At 44.9% G+C, this 15,925-nt stretch overlaps 2 protein-coding genes across 2 annotated transcripts in view; one reads left to right on the top strand and one right to left on the bottom strand.

Annotated features, from left to right (window-relative positions):
• CCDC93 (coiled-coil domain containing 93) overlaps nt 1-3,520 on the top strand; it is a 34,595-nt gene extending 31,075 nt beyond the window's left edge. Inside the window, exons 21-23 of the mRNA XM_041473290.1 lie at nt 326-410; nt 1,073-1,186; nt 2,351-3,520. Of these exons, the coding sequence (XP_041329224.1) occupies nt 326-410; nt 1,073-1,186; nt 2,351-2,404 (253 nt within the window). The 3' untranslated portion in view covers nt 2,405-3,520. The remainder of the gene's footprint in view (nt 1-325; nt 411-1,072; nt 1,187-2,350) is intronic.
• A 3,827-nt stretch (nt 3,521-7,347) lies between these two features.
• Nucleotides 7,348-15,752, bottom strand: LOC121356587 (5-hydroxytryptamine receptor 5A-like). Its single transcript, XM_041473221.1, has 2 exons — nt 14,861-15,752; nt 7,348-8,033 (listed from the first exon to the last, which is right to left on the bottom strand). The coding sequence occupies exons 1-2, from the start codon at nt 15,632-15,634 to the stop codon at nt 7,701-7,703; spliced, it is 1,107 nt and encodes a 368-aa protein (XP_041329155.1). The 5' UTR covers nt 15,635-15,752; the 3' UTR covers nt 7,348-7,700.
• Nucleotides 15,753-15,925: the final 173 nt, after the last annotated feature.

Genomic DNA, 15,925 nt, shown 5'->3' with positions numbered 1-15,925 from the left:
CTTACTACTCACAACAGAGGCTTTTCTTAAAAAAAAAATATGTTTTTATTTAGTTATTAGCAGTTGATTTCTGTACAGCACATGAGAGCAAGGAACAGACTTGGGCTGACAGGGAGCACCCCTGTGACGGGCTCTGAGCTCTCTGTGCCCATCTCCTTGGTAGCTGAAGAGCTGCACTGTCAGTGGTACCAGTGATTAAAAGGATGAATTTTTACACAGAACACTAAGCAATGAGAGCTTTGGACATGGATAGATGTGCAAGACAGCAGCAGCTGAGACACAGCGTCCCACAACCCTGTCAGGTGTTCCATTTCCTTCTTTCCAGAGCCATGGCATCGTCCGGATCTCGGGAGCAGTTTTTGCGGCAGATGGAGCAGATTGTAGAAGGCATCAAACAGAATCGAATGAAGGTTTGACTCCTCTCACTTTCTTTGCTAAAACCTGGGAATTATCTCAACAAAGCCTCTTGGATCTTTCTACGCACAATTATTGTCCATTACATGAGGTGCAAATTAGGCAAACAACGAAAAAGTATTATTTCTTTTCACATTTGTCAGAAACTTCTCACCACTAAATGTCAGTGAATAGAGTATGACAGAGGTGTTATAACACCTCTGTCCTGACAGGAATCTTATACCTCTCTACTTCATTACTGGTAGTGTAGTGATTTAAATGCCTGAGACAACTGAATGCCACTGAAATCAGTGAGAACTCTTCCATCTGAACTGTGTGGGTGCAGTCAGACCTGCACCTCAAGCACAGTTTCTCAGACTGTGGGAGCTGACTGAAGCTGCTTTCTGCTGCTCAAGAGTGTCAGCAGCACCTCAGAGGCCCGGCCATCATGTGCCCTTGTCCCAGTTGCACCTACAGTGCCACTGGTACTGAGACTTCAGCACTGGGCTTTTAATTTTTAAGAGCTGACCTAAATCTTCATTGCATTTCAAGTACGAGCCAGGGGTATCATTTATGAAGTATCTGTTTTCCCTTGTGTGTTATAGATAGCTGTTCCTTATGCAGTATGTCCATGTGTATCCCATACATATGATCTCTTACCCTTCCTGCATACCAACAGATGGAAAAGAAGAAGCAAGAAAACAAAATGAGAAGAGACCAGTTGAATGATGAATACTTAGAGCTTCTAGAGAAACAGAGGCTTTACTTCAAAACAGTGAAAGAATTTAAAGAGGTAAGAACACTTCGCTATGTTCTACTGTTCTGTTCAGTGACCCATTTTGATGTGACTTGTGTATTAATATGTGCACAAGATTTCCTGATATGATGCTTATCACACCATGTTCATGAGGTATCTTGGTCATTTTCTCCATGTGAATCTTGGACTCTGAATTTGATTCTGGGAGTCCTTTCACTACTGGATTGGCACCTCTCCATGTTACAGGGAGAGGTTATCAAGTCAGTGGTTTTCAAGTGGAATCTCTTGAAGGTCTCTGAGCAGTTAGTTATTGGAGCAAAGAGGGGTGTGGAAATGTGTGTGAATAAGGAGGAAATGCAGGATCTCAGTCATTAATCTTCAGGAACCAGCCTTGTTGCCTAATGACTGTGAAAGCACTGTATAACACTTCATTGATTTAGCCTTTCCCAAGCTTTTAATCATCTTGGGTTTCTGTTACTTGCTGTCTCCATGAGAATGAATGAATGAAAAAGAATGCTGCAGGCAAAATTGTCATTTGGCTTCATATGTTTGAGGAAAAACATCTTTGTGTAATTATTCCTGCTTTGTTCTGAGACAGTTCCTTCCTGTTTCAGACAGCGTACTCTGGCAGAATGACAGGGGCTGTTCAGCTACTTGTCTGACATGCAGAATTTTACATCCTACTTTCAGAATTTAGGTAGATTTATTGTTAAGTTTTTTTTCCTATTTTTCTTCCATTGCCATGTGAGGGAATTTCTGCTCAACTCTGCTACCCTTAAAAATAAAAGTCATGGTTGTGGTACTGAACACAGGTGTACTTGTGTAAATATATTTCCTGACTGAGAGTTGTTCTCTGAGCAGTGACTCTTTTGCAAACTGTCCTGTGTAGTTCCAGATCACCTACAAGTAATCTCCATTTCAGATTTATTCTACTTGTAAGTAAAAAGCTGAATTTGCTTTAGCTACATGTAAAAACTTCAGATGGGTGGTCAAGCAGTGTTCCTTCTGGCTTGCATGTATGAAGTTTAATGAGTATTGCCATTGGAATAACAATTATCTTCAACTTATCACTCGCTCCAGGCTCCTTTGGATTGTAGAGATGTTTCAGAATGAAAGAAAGGGTTTGGTTCTGTTGGTGTGGAGATACAGGTAGCAGAGTTAAGAGCAATTCCTCCTTGCATGTTTGCTCTCTGTTAACAGGAATGCCGTAAGAATGAAATGCTGCTGTCCAAGCTGAAAGCCAGTTCTTCCTGAAGAACTCCAGCTGGGGAAATTTATAGAAGATTGTTCAGTCCATTGAATCTCTTTTGTGAGGTGACAGTTATAACTGCAATGTAGATGTATATATATAGATATATATATAAAATATATATACACACAGCTGTAAAAGTCTGTTTTTTCCAGTATGTGTTCAGTTTACATTCCCTCATCACATGGCTGTATTATTCATTATTGCCTCCACTACACAGTAAAGAGTTAACGCAGTACAGCAAAATAGAAATACTGTCTAACTTTATTTATTTGGGTTTGGGTTTCTTTTTCTACAGTAAGGACAGTGGGAGTGGTTTTTTTTTATTTGCGTTTTAACACTGAATTAGGTGAAAATTCTGGAATAAGTTTACATGTACTGTGTAGTATGTCTACTACCCCACAGGATGTGCACTGCAGAATGCAGTAGTTTATTAATTTTGGCCCCAAAAAAACCCACAGAATGAGATTCTTCAAACTTGCTTTTTCAGTTAATAACTTCACATTATTTTAGTTTATACTCTAGCCATATATAGGATTCCAAAGGATAACAATTAATTTCTAATGACTAAGAAAATGAAAACTTACCTTGGATAATTCCTGGTGTAAAATTATAGATCTATATTTTTATAAAGTCTAGCTGTTGTATAAATTTTTTTGAAATTTCATTTTTATATATAGAGAGTTTGCTTGTTAAATTAATAGCTCCAGGAAAAAAAAACACCTTAATACTAGGATCACCACATTATCCCTGGCTGGGATGAAAATCAGAGTCTGTCACCTGTAATATAGGAAGATAAAGATTGAGACATTCTGCTCTAATGAACTGATGCTCACCTTTGAAGACAACAACCTACTTACCCTGCTGAAGATTTGCTCTTGAAAGTTCAGAAACTTTGTGGGACACTTTCTGAGACATTTTTATATCTGTATATACAGTATTTTATAATTCAAACAATTGCTTTTTGTACTTAACACCAGGATTTTGGACTGACTTCTTAATGTACATGACATCTTCAGGAAAAGAAGACCCGTGTTCCTTTTTCCCACTGACACTGATGACAGCGCTGTTCCATTACTGTCTGTGGCAGCAGATATAAAATAAAGAATGTTTGGAATCCACTGACATTCTGATATCGTGTTTTTAAGGTGGAACTTGCCTTAGAAGCTTTTCCAGACTCCTGAATTACAAGTGCATTAAAAGATGAATCGTGTCCATAGCCAGCGAGTCACTGTGTTTGTGATGTCCTGTTCCTGCAGCACAAACAGAAAGGAAACCTTCCCACTGAGCCAGCTGGACCTTGCTCCCCCACACTGGTTACTGAGGGAATAGATCTGGGCTGCTCCTCTTGGATATGTTCAAAAAGTCAGTCTGCCCAGGGCTAACAAAATAATGAAGGCAAAATCAGATTCCAAGTCCCTTCAAAGAAGGAAAAATTTACATTCAGCATTCCTTCAAAGAAGGAAACCTGCATTGAGTGCTGCTTGTAGATTTTCTGTAGTCAGCTTTGATACAGGAAGCATTATTTCTGTCTACAAACTTTGCTTGCTATAAAAACTATATAAGGCTCTTTCCAGTTTGTAGATTGAATAACTCAACTTTGGCACCAAGGAGACCTGCTTGGGAATTCAAGCTGTGCTGTGTTTGTGTACCACACAACTCTAAAAAAATAACTTGAACGGGCATTTCAATTTGGGATTTATCATTTTAATCACAATTGCTTTTTAGCATCAAACAAAATTTCCTAGGTAAGGTAAATAATGAATTTGCATGTATAATAAATTGTGATTATTTGTTCAGTATAATGTTAAAATTTATGGTTACCTGCTACAAACACAGTAACCTGGAAACTTCCACAAGGAATATAAAAATGTTGCTCTGACTAGGATTTGTGTGATTTTGACTAAGATATAAATCTGAGGTTTGTGGAATGAAGTTGTTGCTCACAAAGGATAAATCATAACTCACTGTCTGCTGTAGATGGAGCCCAGGGCAGATGGCCACTACCTTTGGTGTGAGGCCCATGTGAAAATGAGAAGGAGCTGGTGAGGGTGTGAAAACAGTTCCATCAGCTGTTCCTTGCTTCCTGGCACAGGCTCTGTGTGTTGGGTGCCGTTTCTCCTCACACCTGGGGAGAAACCAACAGCAAGGAGAATCTGCCTTAATTCTCCATCTCAGCTGGTTGCAAGCAAGGAATTCTCAGAATTTTTCTTCAGTATTGCTGGATTTCCTTGTTGAAAGAGAAAGGTCTTGCCCTGAACTCATTTGGTGTTACCTTCTAAGATTTGTAAAATAACATTTACAGGACTTGCTACAAAACCTAATTTCTTTATTAGGGTTATTAGCATTGTCTGCTCACATTCATCTTCCAAAGCCCTTTCATTTCTGCACATTCTGGGCTCCCACACTGCAGCTGCTGCAGGATTCTCAGAGCCTTGCTGCAGGATGCAACTCTGCCCTTCTGCTGAGCAATAGGCTCAAATAAATTTTTCTAGGAGCAAATTCAATGTCAGGAAATGAAGTTTAAAACTAGTAGTCCACTGCTTAAAAGCAGAGATGATTGCTGTACTCCAAAGTGGCAGCTTCTATTGGGGAAATAAATACATAACATCTAAGCTGTGCCAAATGATGTCTTTTTAGAATATTTGATTTTTTTTTTTCTGTTTGAATAGTCAAGATACTGTGTCATTAATCTTAGTTCATATGGGAGCATCCAGCAAGTTAGGCAGCAACCACTGATACATATTTTCTTTTCCCCACAGCAAGCTGTGATTAACACCCAGAATTTTAAATCCCGATTCTGTGCTGTCACTCTTCCAAATGCAGTCTGGATTTAGAGCCAGTGTGGGAAGCTGATTTTATTGAGAGCTTTCTAAAGCCACTGCAATGAAATGAAAGCTCTGCTTGCCTCTTGTAGCCTCTGGGTGTGCAGGGAGGCTGGCTGTGTGAGCCTGTCACTGTAACACTCGCTGCTGGCACAGATGCTTGGGTGGGCAGAGCACTGGCTGCTTCCCTTCAGAATTCCAGAGGCCCAGCCTCGCCTCCTAAGGGAGCTAAATTCATCCTTGAGGAGGAGGAGAGCTGTGTCAGTGCCCTGCTGCTGCTCTCCTGCTTGTGCTGCAGGTCAGTGTCTGCAGCAGCGCCCTGCACGTGTGCGGCTGCAGGAACTGCACAGGGGCCTTGCAGCTCTGTGCTGTCCTCCCATGTTCCAGAGGCCAAGCCATGGTACAAGGTGCCTGCACAGCCTGTGTTGCTTCTGGAACTGGAGCTGGGTGCTGCTCCAGTCAGTTGGAATGTGCAGCTGGAGATCACTGCAGCTCCTGCAGCCAGGCGGGGATGGGCCAGGGCACCAGTGTTGGCAGTGGATTTGTGTGACAGTAATGGCTTGGCTTACCAGGCTGAGGAAGTACAGGCACTAAAATTTGTCCAAAACATGTTTATTAGAAACTTCAGGAGTGCCACATGCAGAAGATTTGTATGCTTTTCAACACCAGCTGAGGATGACCTCTGCATTTCCTCCATCCATGTCATCCATTTGGATTTTAAAGGTTTTAGAGCAGTGACTCTCTTACATGAAAAAAATCAATTTACTTGAAAAATTTGGCAGTGGTTCTGAATGAGGCTGCAGGTTTTAGTAACATTCAGTCTCTTACATGTGTGCCTTCCTTCTGGTTTAATTAATCCTCCAAAGACTGGTTTGAATGGTAGCTATTCCATATGCAGGCAAGTTGAGAGTCACAAGGGAAAGTTATTTAAATAAGCATTTAAGTCTGAGTCACTGTCTAACAACTCTTTTGAAATTCTAGGTAATTAAAACTTCTGAATTCCCACTGAAATTGAGAGAAGCATCCTCTGCAGGAATGCAAGACACACAGGTGGCTGTGGGCACAGCAGGTCACCCTGGACTGTCACAGCACTGCAGGTGTGAGGTACAGCACTGCCTGACCTCACCATACACTGTGCTCCTGAGATACAGCCAAGCTCCCTTAAGCTTCCTGGGACTCTGTGTCAGTAAAAAGCTGCCATGCTAGAAATACTCAGAGATGCTGTCAGCCCTCCCACTCAGAGCAGGGGAGGAAATAAAACCCACCAGAGAAACAAATATGGAGCAAGATGGACTTGGCAGTATGCAAGGAAATAGGTTATTTATGTATATATTGTTGGGTCAGGGATGTTTGTCAGATCTTGGGAAAATTATTTAAGGCTTAGGTTTGAGTCTCTTTGGGTTTTGGGGAATCTCTTAAACCTGATGGCACCAACACCTTTGTTACAGTAGGAGGAAGTTGATGCCAGCTGACAAATTGTGGACTTCACCCAGGTTGGGTGGTGAGCACATTTATGGTGCAAGGGCCCCAGACACGGTGCAGGCACTCACCTACCACTGCCAAGCAGCCACATGTTGCTGCCAGCACACCTGGTGTGACTGAGCATCCTGTGTGGAGTTTGTAACACAGATGCCTGCTCAGTTTTATGGTAGCATGAAATAACCATGCACACAGTCCCCATTCACTTGGAGGTGTTGGTGTCTATCTTGAGCTCACCTGGGTTTCATAAAACAGGGAGAGTCTGAGCCTGCCAGAGTGAGAGAGGACAACACAAGTGAAAAATCCTCACTAGATCCTCCTGTGAAAGCAGTGAGAACACATTCTCAGGGGCTCTGAATAATTCTATGCTTGCCCCTTAAGTTTCACTTAACCCCAGGGGACACAGCTGGCCCCTGTTTGACCAAGCCCGCCCATCCAGCCCTGCTGCTTGCAGAGCACACAGACCCTCAGTCCTGGCAGGGTGTGTTTCTGAGCTCCTTGGTCATCCACTTTAATTTCACATCAACTCAAGGACTGATTGACTGCAGCATGTTTATTCCCTTCCAAATAAATCTCAAACCCGAAGCCAGCATCCTGCCCATATCACAAACACGTCAGGATTAGCTCCCACCGGTGCCTTTGCTAATGAGGAGAGCTCCAGCGCGGCCCGGGGCTGGTGGGGCGGGATCAGCCGTGTTGGGTGTGACAGCCGCGGCACCCGACACACACAGCGCTCCGCTGGCAGACCTCAGCCTGTGAGGACTGAAGAGCAGACGGCAGGCATTCCCTGCTTCCACCTTCTTTGCCAAACACTGGCGTAGCACATCTGTATTTCTAAGGGGGAGCTGAAAACTCTCAGTAGGTTTATATCCAGACGTCTTCCATCTTCTTTTTCACTGCTCCTAAATCCCCTCAAGTAGCTCTTGTGCATGAAAACTGTACATAGCACAGGCATGTTTCCTATACGCAATAATAATGTTCTCCTCTGTGTCCCCTTTTATCTTTGCTTTACAAAAAGGTTCTTGAAGGCATTGTTGTAATTTTTGTTAAATGCTGTATAAATGAGAGGATTAAAGAAAGAATTTGAGTAGCCAAGCCAAAGAAAGATGCTTTTCCAGACGGGAGGGATGTTACAGGAACAGAGGGGACTTATTAATTCTGTGATGAAGAAAGGGATCCAGCACAGTACAAAAACTCCAATTAAGATGCCAACCATCAGAGCTGCCTTTTTCTCTTTCTGTTCCCTCCATGTTTCTCCATCTGTCTGGAAAGTGATAGCTGCACGACGAGCTGTAAACACCATCTGTGGTTCCTTCGAAGCTTCCTTCACCTCAAACAAAAGCAAACACAGTTTCTTACCGAGACAGTTTGTTTGAATGAAGTATTACTTTTAAATGACAGCACAACATCTGTGCACCTACCACAAAAGGCCTGAACTTCATTCCTTCCATGCTAAAAGAAAGAAAATGCCCCAGAGTGCCAAACTCATTACACTGGAAAAGCTGCCAAGTGTAACTGACAAACAGAGCTAAATAAAGAGTACCTGGTACCATGTGTGTTGTGGGACTCTTTCAGTTCATTGTACTGGATGCCTCCACACCCAGGGGGAAATGAGGTTGTCAAGGCAGGCTAACAAAAGCCTGTGTCTGCTGCCTATCCCTGCACCAGGCTCATGCTGCTACATGGCCTTCAGACCCGCTCTAGGTGAACTGCCTCAGCACGGCTTGGACTAGATCATCTCCAGAGGTCCCTTCCAAGTCCCACCATTCTGTGATTCTGTACTGTCTTAAAAGTACACCATTGCCAGAAAAACTCCATTTCATTTGACCTTCAGTTCAAACTCTGGCTTCAGTAGAGGTTATACAAGAGAGCAAAAAATTTCAGCTACTCCAAGCTGTTGACAGTGCTTCTTGTCTCCTCTCACTGAGGGCAAGAGACTCGTGTCTGCAGTGAGTATAGCACAGTGCTCTGTGGCAAACAGCTCCTGGGCAGAAGCTGTGTGCTTTGAGTCAGAACAGATGAAGACAATCCCTAGAGATTTTAATCTGAAGATTGAAGTGTCTGTGATATTAAAGTTCTCCTAGGCACTACACTTATGAAAAGAGTGCAATAAAAGCAACAGCTTAAGGCTGTAAAATTTGCCTGAGTGATAATTCACAGGCACTCCAAATATGGGCCATTGTTAGATTAGCTACATATTGCACATTCATGTGCTACCTTTGCAATAGAAGGAGGGCCTGTACTCAGTATGAGCACTGCAATTCAGACAGTGAAGCAGTGGCTGAACAATCATTCTTCAGGATGGATATCCCTGTCTGCACCCTCAGACACGAGACGGGGCTGCAGAACATTACAGCAGCAGATTATGGGCACAGGCAAATAATGGAGGAAAATGAAAATCACATCTGTTCTGACAATTAAAATGGGACACCCCTCATGTAGCAAGGATCACACCATTTGTCTGCAGAAGGACTTGCTCTGCACATCCTTAATCACACTCTGCAAAAAGGGATGAATGTATGACACGAGGACAAATCTGTGACAAGCAACCCTGAAAGATTGTCTTAGCCCTGAGGAACAGTTACATAAGTGCCTCCTGGGAACAGCCATACAAAGGACTTCCTCAGGAGCATCAGGCACAGTTTGATACTGTATTTAACCTTCAACTCCTGCTCAGAAGATGAAGCTTGCTGTGTGCCATTATCAAATCACAAAATCATCAAATCAGAGCCTTCTCACTACTGACTGCAGAATTTCCTAGTAGTGACCCTTTTATCACTTAATTACATATTGTAAGAAAAGATTATTTAATATCCTTTGCTAGAAGATACCTCAATCCTCAGGAGTTTTCCACAATGAAGCCTGCATGTACAGCCTGGTCAAGCTCCTACTGAAGTAAGAGGAGTTTTTACAAACTTCCCTGGTTGTTAGGTCAAGCCTCTGTAAACAAAAGAGCAAGTGAAACTAGATCATGGTATGTTTTGTAAATCACTTGCTAGAACTAAATGCAGCTCTAACTGCATCAAATCTTCAGCTCCCAGTGCCAGCCCCAGAGGCTTCTCATGACTCCAGTTTCCAATGCAAGTCACAACAGCTGACCTTTATTCCCAAACCACACAGAACAAAGGACAAGTATGGAACCTTTGCCTCCATTTTGGGCTTACTGATGAGCACTAGCAAGCAGGCTGTGACAGCAGAAGAGGTGGTCACAGACTGTAAATTAGAGCAGTCCATGGAGATGCCTTGGGTTATGCTGGAGCCATGTCTGCAGTGCTGCACACTGTTCTCACTCGGTGTCTAGCAGCACTCTCTGCCTCGGGCACAGATTTCCTTCCATCTGCCCAGGCACTGCTCCAGGAGCTGCGAGTCAGGAGCACTGGGGAAAGAGCTGGCATGAAAGGACTGCTCCTCTGAGGCCAGAATTTGGTTCTGAACTCATGAAATCAGCTATTTCCAGGACACTGGGCTGTGAGAACTGCAGAGATAACTGCTGTTCTGTGAGACTAATAAAAAGTAAATGAAGGGAATGAGCTCAAGTACAAATCCTTCTACAGTCACAAAGGACTTTGGTTTTAGTTCCAGAATTTATTCTTCTGTACACTGATCAGCAATTACAGTTCAATGCCTCTTCTCTTGTTTGTTTGTCCCCAGTAAATTATTACTCCTAAATGGATACATGTTCCCAGAGCTGCGTGTTCCCAATTCCTGTGTTCCTAGAATGTCATAGAAAACATGCCACCGAGGACCTTCTGACAAAATCTTTTGATTTAAAATGTTCCTTATAGCTTTAATGATTGTTATTACTAGTCCTTCATGGCAGGTGCTCGGCGTGTGTCCGTCCTGCACCTGCAGGGCTGCAATAACAAAACAACAGTAATGATAAACATCAATCAAATCTGGCTTAGCACCACAAATTTAGAGCTTTGCCTGTCACAGTGTGGCTCAGCAAAGGTCATTACTGCCTCAGTGCAGCCCTGGCATACTACTTGCTCTTTGAACAAGAGCACAAGAAACTAAATGCACAACAAAGGATCAAAACATAGAAACGTCTACACTGTCTTGGATATTCCACCAACATGACAAACAGCTCATCTTCAGGGAGAAGAATAGCTGCTTTCTCTCACAGGATTTTCTTCTGCTCTAAGCAGGACTAACTGTATTTCTCCCAGGAAATAACTACCCACTCCACTTTGCTTCCTTCCTCACTCTTTTCTGGACATTTTTTGCACCTCTTCTGGACAGCTGAACTTTGTTTCCTGACCCACCTCTTCTACTTGTACAGAGGCACAAATAAGAAATGAAAGGCCTGTGACCCCTTCAGAAAAGGAGAATCTGTTCTTTTTTTCTCTCACATTGTCCTGACTGGTTAAGTGGGTTGGAGAAGCTGAATGGGCCAAGGTGCAGAACAACACAGCACCTCTGGAGCTCTGGGGCCTGATGTTATCCAAAGTGGGAAGGACTCTCACAAAACTCTAAGGTTTGGACCATGCCTAATGTTTTTATATACTGGGCAAGTACTTTGAGAGGGGAGAAATAAATAAAAACAAAGAAAACAACAACAAAAAAAACCCACCCACCAACAAGACCTCCACCAATCATCAACCGAACTCAATTTTTAACTCCTCACATGAAAATTTAAACCTGATTTTGCAACTGCTACATGTAAATAATGCAGAAATTCAGATCCCATCCTTGTCAGTTTTGCTAGGCTATCCCTATGCTACAAGTGATTTCATTGATTTAAAAGGGCACTATCCAGCAGTATCTGCTGGTTTTCAAGCAGTCTCATTTATTTCAATTGGACTGTTTAGAGAGAGAATTATTGCCTGCTGTCAACCAGGTGTGACAGAGCATAGCTCTCTGTCAGTGATGATATGTCACTAGGTTTTTAATGAGGGTCACCCACGTCAGTGTTGCCTGCAGAATTCACTTTTCAGGGAGTTTCATAATTGGCAAACAAAAACTTATAAAAGTGCCAGCTTAATTTAGAATCCCAATTTGGCAATTATTTTACTTCAAAGGAAAGCAAAAACCAAGCTCTCATTAAAACCAGAAGCATCTCAGATGTTCACATCCATCTCCCTCACCTGAATTTTTTCAAAGGTTTTGAAAGGTAAACAAGTAAAAACTTTTACACAAGTAAAATTACAACCAAAGAATGACTCAGAATAGTTATTTTGTACCTATTCTTTCTGCCACTCTCTAAGAACATAAGGTATGTATGCCAACTCCCAGTTTGAAAGTAATGCCCTTTCTCTGTGAAAAAACCCCAAACCATTATATACATATATATATATATAGGCAACCTGCAAAGCACTTTGGTGCCTGACTCTGTTGGCTGACAAACATTAAGGTATCATCCTCACTGCTCCACTTGGTGCATTGGTTTTTCCAAGATACCCCTACTGGCATCTGAATGTTATGGACTCACACTTTTTCTGTCCTTAGCCTTGCCAGAATTAACCAGCTGGTTTTACCTCAGGCCACCAACTGCAGCCCTGCTGTGCAGTTCCAGTCCAGCACGACCTGACAGCTCATTCCTGAGTGCAACACAGACGTCTCTCCCAGCAGGGATCACTGGTGTTATTGCTCACCTCCAGACTGGGAAGCACTGCCAGCCTTTGGCATCGTCTGCCAAAAAAACCCTGCTAATATTCTTCAGATCAGCTGGTGCAGGGCACCTGGAGTGAGAGCTGACATAGATGCAGAGGGGAATTCACATCCAGAGTCACAGTGACAGAAGGAAAACGTTGCCAGGGTGAGCATGACAGGTGAGCATTCTCTGAGATGGAAGAAAGTAGAGGGAGGAGAGACATCAAGGGAGAAAGAATGGGAAAATCAGAATGAGCTGATGGACAAACGATGAGAAGCAGAACAGAATTTGCCCCATCAGAGAGGACAGAGCTGATGCTGACAGCCTGATCACCCCTGCATGCAGAGAAGCAAAGATTGGCAATGTTACCTTTGTGTTTGCATGTTAAAAAAACAACAGGGTTTTGCCAAAGAACAGTAGTGATGCGTGTGAAGATTCCCCTCCAGAATTCACTGGGGAACTGCTACTCTTCCTGTGAAAGTGATGGATCCCACTATGACATTCTTAAAAAAGATCAGGATAACACTCAGTAAGTAAACCTCAGTATCTCAATTTAGAAAGAAAACAAGAAATGCATCCTGAATGCCAGCTTGCTTGATCCACAAGTTCATTTAATGTACATGTGTGCAGCATCCGCTCCTCCTTCAGGTGAGGAGTAAAGTTTGCATCTGAATCACAGAAGTCTTTTAATTGAAGTCAGCAAACAGAGCTGCTGGGACAATAGGGGAAGCTGACACTACACATCAATTGCAGACTCAAGAATCCCTGTTAGGAGAAGTTAATATGTCGATCACACCAATAAGAAAGAAGACCTACTGGCTTGAGCATCTGCTAGCATCGCAATAACGCCTCCAAAACGCGTGTGTAGCTCACTCTGACAGAGCCCTTGTGTCAGTGCAGCCTAAACCAGCCCCCCGATGCTGCATCACAAAAAGCACCACCTGGCAGCCATGCTGGGCCCACGCAGGGCCTCCCGCAGACAGAACTGTGACAATTTGCAGCCAGACTCAGTCTTGCTAAAACTGTCATGTGATGTGTCTTGCCACTGGCTCGAGCAGCAATGCCTCAGTTCATTTCACTTCCCAGACTTTTAGATTCCAAACAACTAGTCCTGTGTGGGTAGGTGTGTGTGTAACAGATAGAGCATGCAAAACCACTACAAATAATCAGCTGGCTTTTGTGCTTGAAGAGATTATACATTAACTCCAAGCAATACTTCATTGTACTTAAAACAATTTGGAAGAAATCTGGTGCAAACTAGGGGCTGAAAATCATAGGGAAAAAAAATGCCACTAGAGGAGACATTCTCTACTTTTCTAACAAATTTTTTGCTTTTTCATAGAAGATACCTTCATAAATCAATATCTATTAGAATTAGCTTCAAGACATTATGATCCAAATCTGCGAGTCTAATCACACATAACTGCCAGTGCAATTATGCAATTATTCCAGAGCAATAATACAATTATACTAGTGCATCTCTTGCAAGCATCTGGGGACACAACCTACAGCCTCTTACTTGTGACCATCATAATGAGCTTCCCTGCCTCCAAATCAAAGACAGGATTTTGCAGGGGAATGAGGCTCTGCAGGATTAACCCCAAATGGAACAGGAACATTCTCTGTAGGTATCTCTAACGTCCACACAGATCATCTTTGGCTACTGGGAAGGGACTGGACTTAGGAAGTGCAACATAACAAAAACATAAAGACTGACAGGAGTGAGAGTAAGAGTATGTGATAGCAGACAGGGAAAGTTTACAGAGAGCACAGCCAAACACGGTGGAGGCATGGAATGGGTGACAGCAGCACCACGCAGAGAGCCTGGCTTAGGGAGCACAAGGAGCTAACCCCAACCCTTCTGAAGGGACACAGCTTTCCTGTCCCAAAATGAACAAAACCTCCCAAACGGCTAGGGCACTGCAGGATTACAGACAATCTTTGGGATAAGGAGAACATGGTTTTGAAGCCAGCAGGTAATTTTAAACCAGAAACGATTGCTCATTGCTTCAACACTAGGCAGTGAGCAGCATTCAAGGAAAAATAGCCCAAGCTATATATAGATATAAGTTTATATTGTGAATAGTGCTTAATTTGCTTACCAGAATGTACTCAGACACACAAAGTCTGTGCTGGTAGACAAATGCACATTTATCTTGGTACAGGACCTGGGGATCTGTTTATGTCTTTTTTTACCCCACCAACACTAGAAGCAATATAGAGGAAAAAAAAAACAAAACCTCCAAGGAATGGCAAATTCAGAACAAAGACAATTTTCAAATATCTCTCCTGACTGGCAGGGAATGCACCTGTCCCTTACTCTTATAACCCACAAGGAAAAAACGAGAATAAAGCTTTTCTCCAGGAGCTGCACTTTTTGACTGGCTAATTGTGCTCACGTCCAGTCTGTGACAAAATCAAACACACGGGAGCCTCCGAGGCACCTGGCATCCTTCTCGCTGTGCCGAACACACCATCGCAGGGGTGAGGGCCGGAGCTGAGGAGAAGCAGGATGGCAGTGCCGGGGGGAGCAGCGGGGAATCCCTCCCCTTGGCCAGCCTTACCTGGGCAGCCTCGGGCAGGGGCCCCACGGCGTTCCTCCTGCGGGCCCCCATGTGGAACTTGGACGCCTTGTAGATCTTCCAGTAGACGAAGAGCACCACGCAGAGGGGCAGGTAGAACGCCCCGCCCGTGGACACGATGGTGTAGGACGGGTCCTGGCTGAGCTGGCAGCGCTCCTGCTCGGGGCTGTAGGTCTCCCCCCAGCCCAGGAGCGGGGCGAGGGAGATGGCGGCGGACAGCAGCCAGGTGAGAGCGATCATCACGTTGGAGATGCGGCGGCGGGCGAGCAGCGTGTACTGCAGCTGCCGGGTGATGGACCAGTAGCGGTCCAGGGCGATGGCCGTCACGTTCCAGATGCTGGCCGTGCAGCACAGCATGTCGAAGCACACCCACACGAGGCACAGCTCCCGGCCCAGCCGCCACCGCCGCCCGGCCGACAGCTCCTTCACCAGGCTGAGCGGCATCACCAGGGCCGCCACCAGCACGTCCGACACCGCCGTGGAGGCCACCAGGTTGTGGGGCACCCGGTGGAAGGCCTTCACTCGCAGGATGGTCGCCAGCACCAGCAGGTTCCAGAGGAAGGTGGCCACGGTCAGCAGCACCAGCAGGGTGAGGATGAGGACGGTGAAGATGGAGAAGGGTTCCCGGCCCCTCCACGCGCTGCCGCCCACCACCGAGGAGGAGGCGTTGCTGTCCACGTTGGCGGACGAGGTATTGGCGCCCATGCTGGGCTGGCACTGACCCCGTGGGGAGCAGGGGCTCAGGGTCTCCGCCATGCCCGGGATCAGGGCTCGACTCCTCACCGCTGCCCCTTCCCAGGCCGCCGGCACTGTCCCCAGCCCCGCTGCCGGCGAGCGGGAGCCCCACAGCGGGGACGCGCCTCCGCTCAGCGGCCGCCCCACATGCGCCGCCGCCCCAGCGCTGCCCGCGACTCACACCCGCGCCCGCCGCACCGCACGCCCATCCCGGGCAGCTGGAGAAGGGAGGCAAGCTGGAGAAGGGAGGGAAACGCGGCTGGACCGCGCGAGGCTCTGGCACGGGCAGCGCGGACGGCCGGGCGAGCGGGC

Source organism: Pyrgilauda ruficollis, unplaced genomic scaffold (assembly GCF_017590135.1).
Source record: "Pyrgilauda ruficollis isolate IOZ18807 unplaced genomic scaffold, ASM1759013v1 scaffold3, whole genome shotgun sequence".
NCBI lineage: Eukaryota > Metazoa > Chordata > Aves > Passeriformes > Passeridae > Pyrgilauda > Pyrgilauda ruficollis.
The sequence above is the reverse complement of the archived record's forward strand: the minus strand, read 5'-3'. Positions and strand labels throughout refer to the sequence as shown.

What these genes read in the sequence shown, in the direction of transcription:
- LOC121356587 (XM_041473221.1), bottom strand. Translation starts at nt 15,634, where the DNA reads ATGGCGGAGACCCTGAGCCCCTGCTCCCCACGGGGTCAGTGCCAGCCC. An exon ending in CCCTGCCCGAGGCTGCCCAG is followed by an intron (nt 8,034 to 14,860) that starts GTAAGGCTGGCC and finishes CTTTTGTTTGAG; the next exon opens with GTGAAGGAAGCTTCGAAGGA.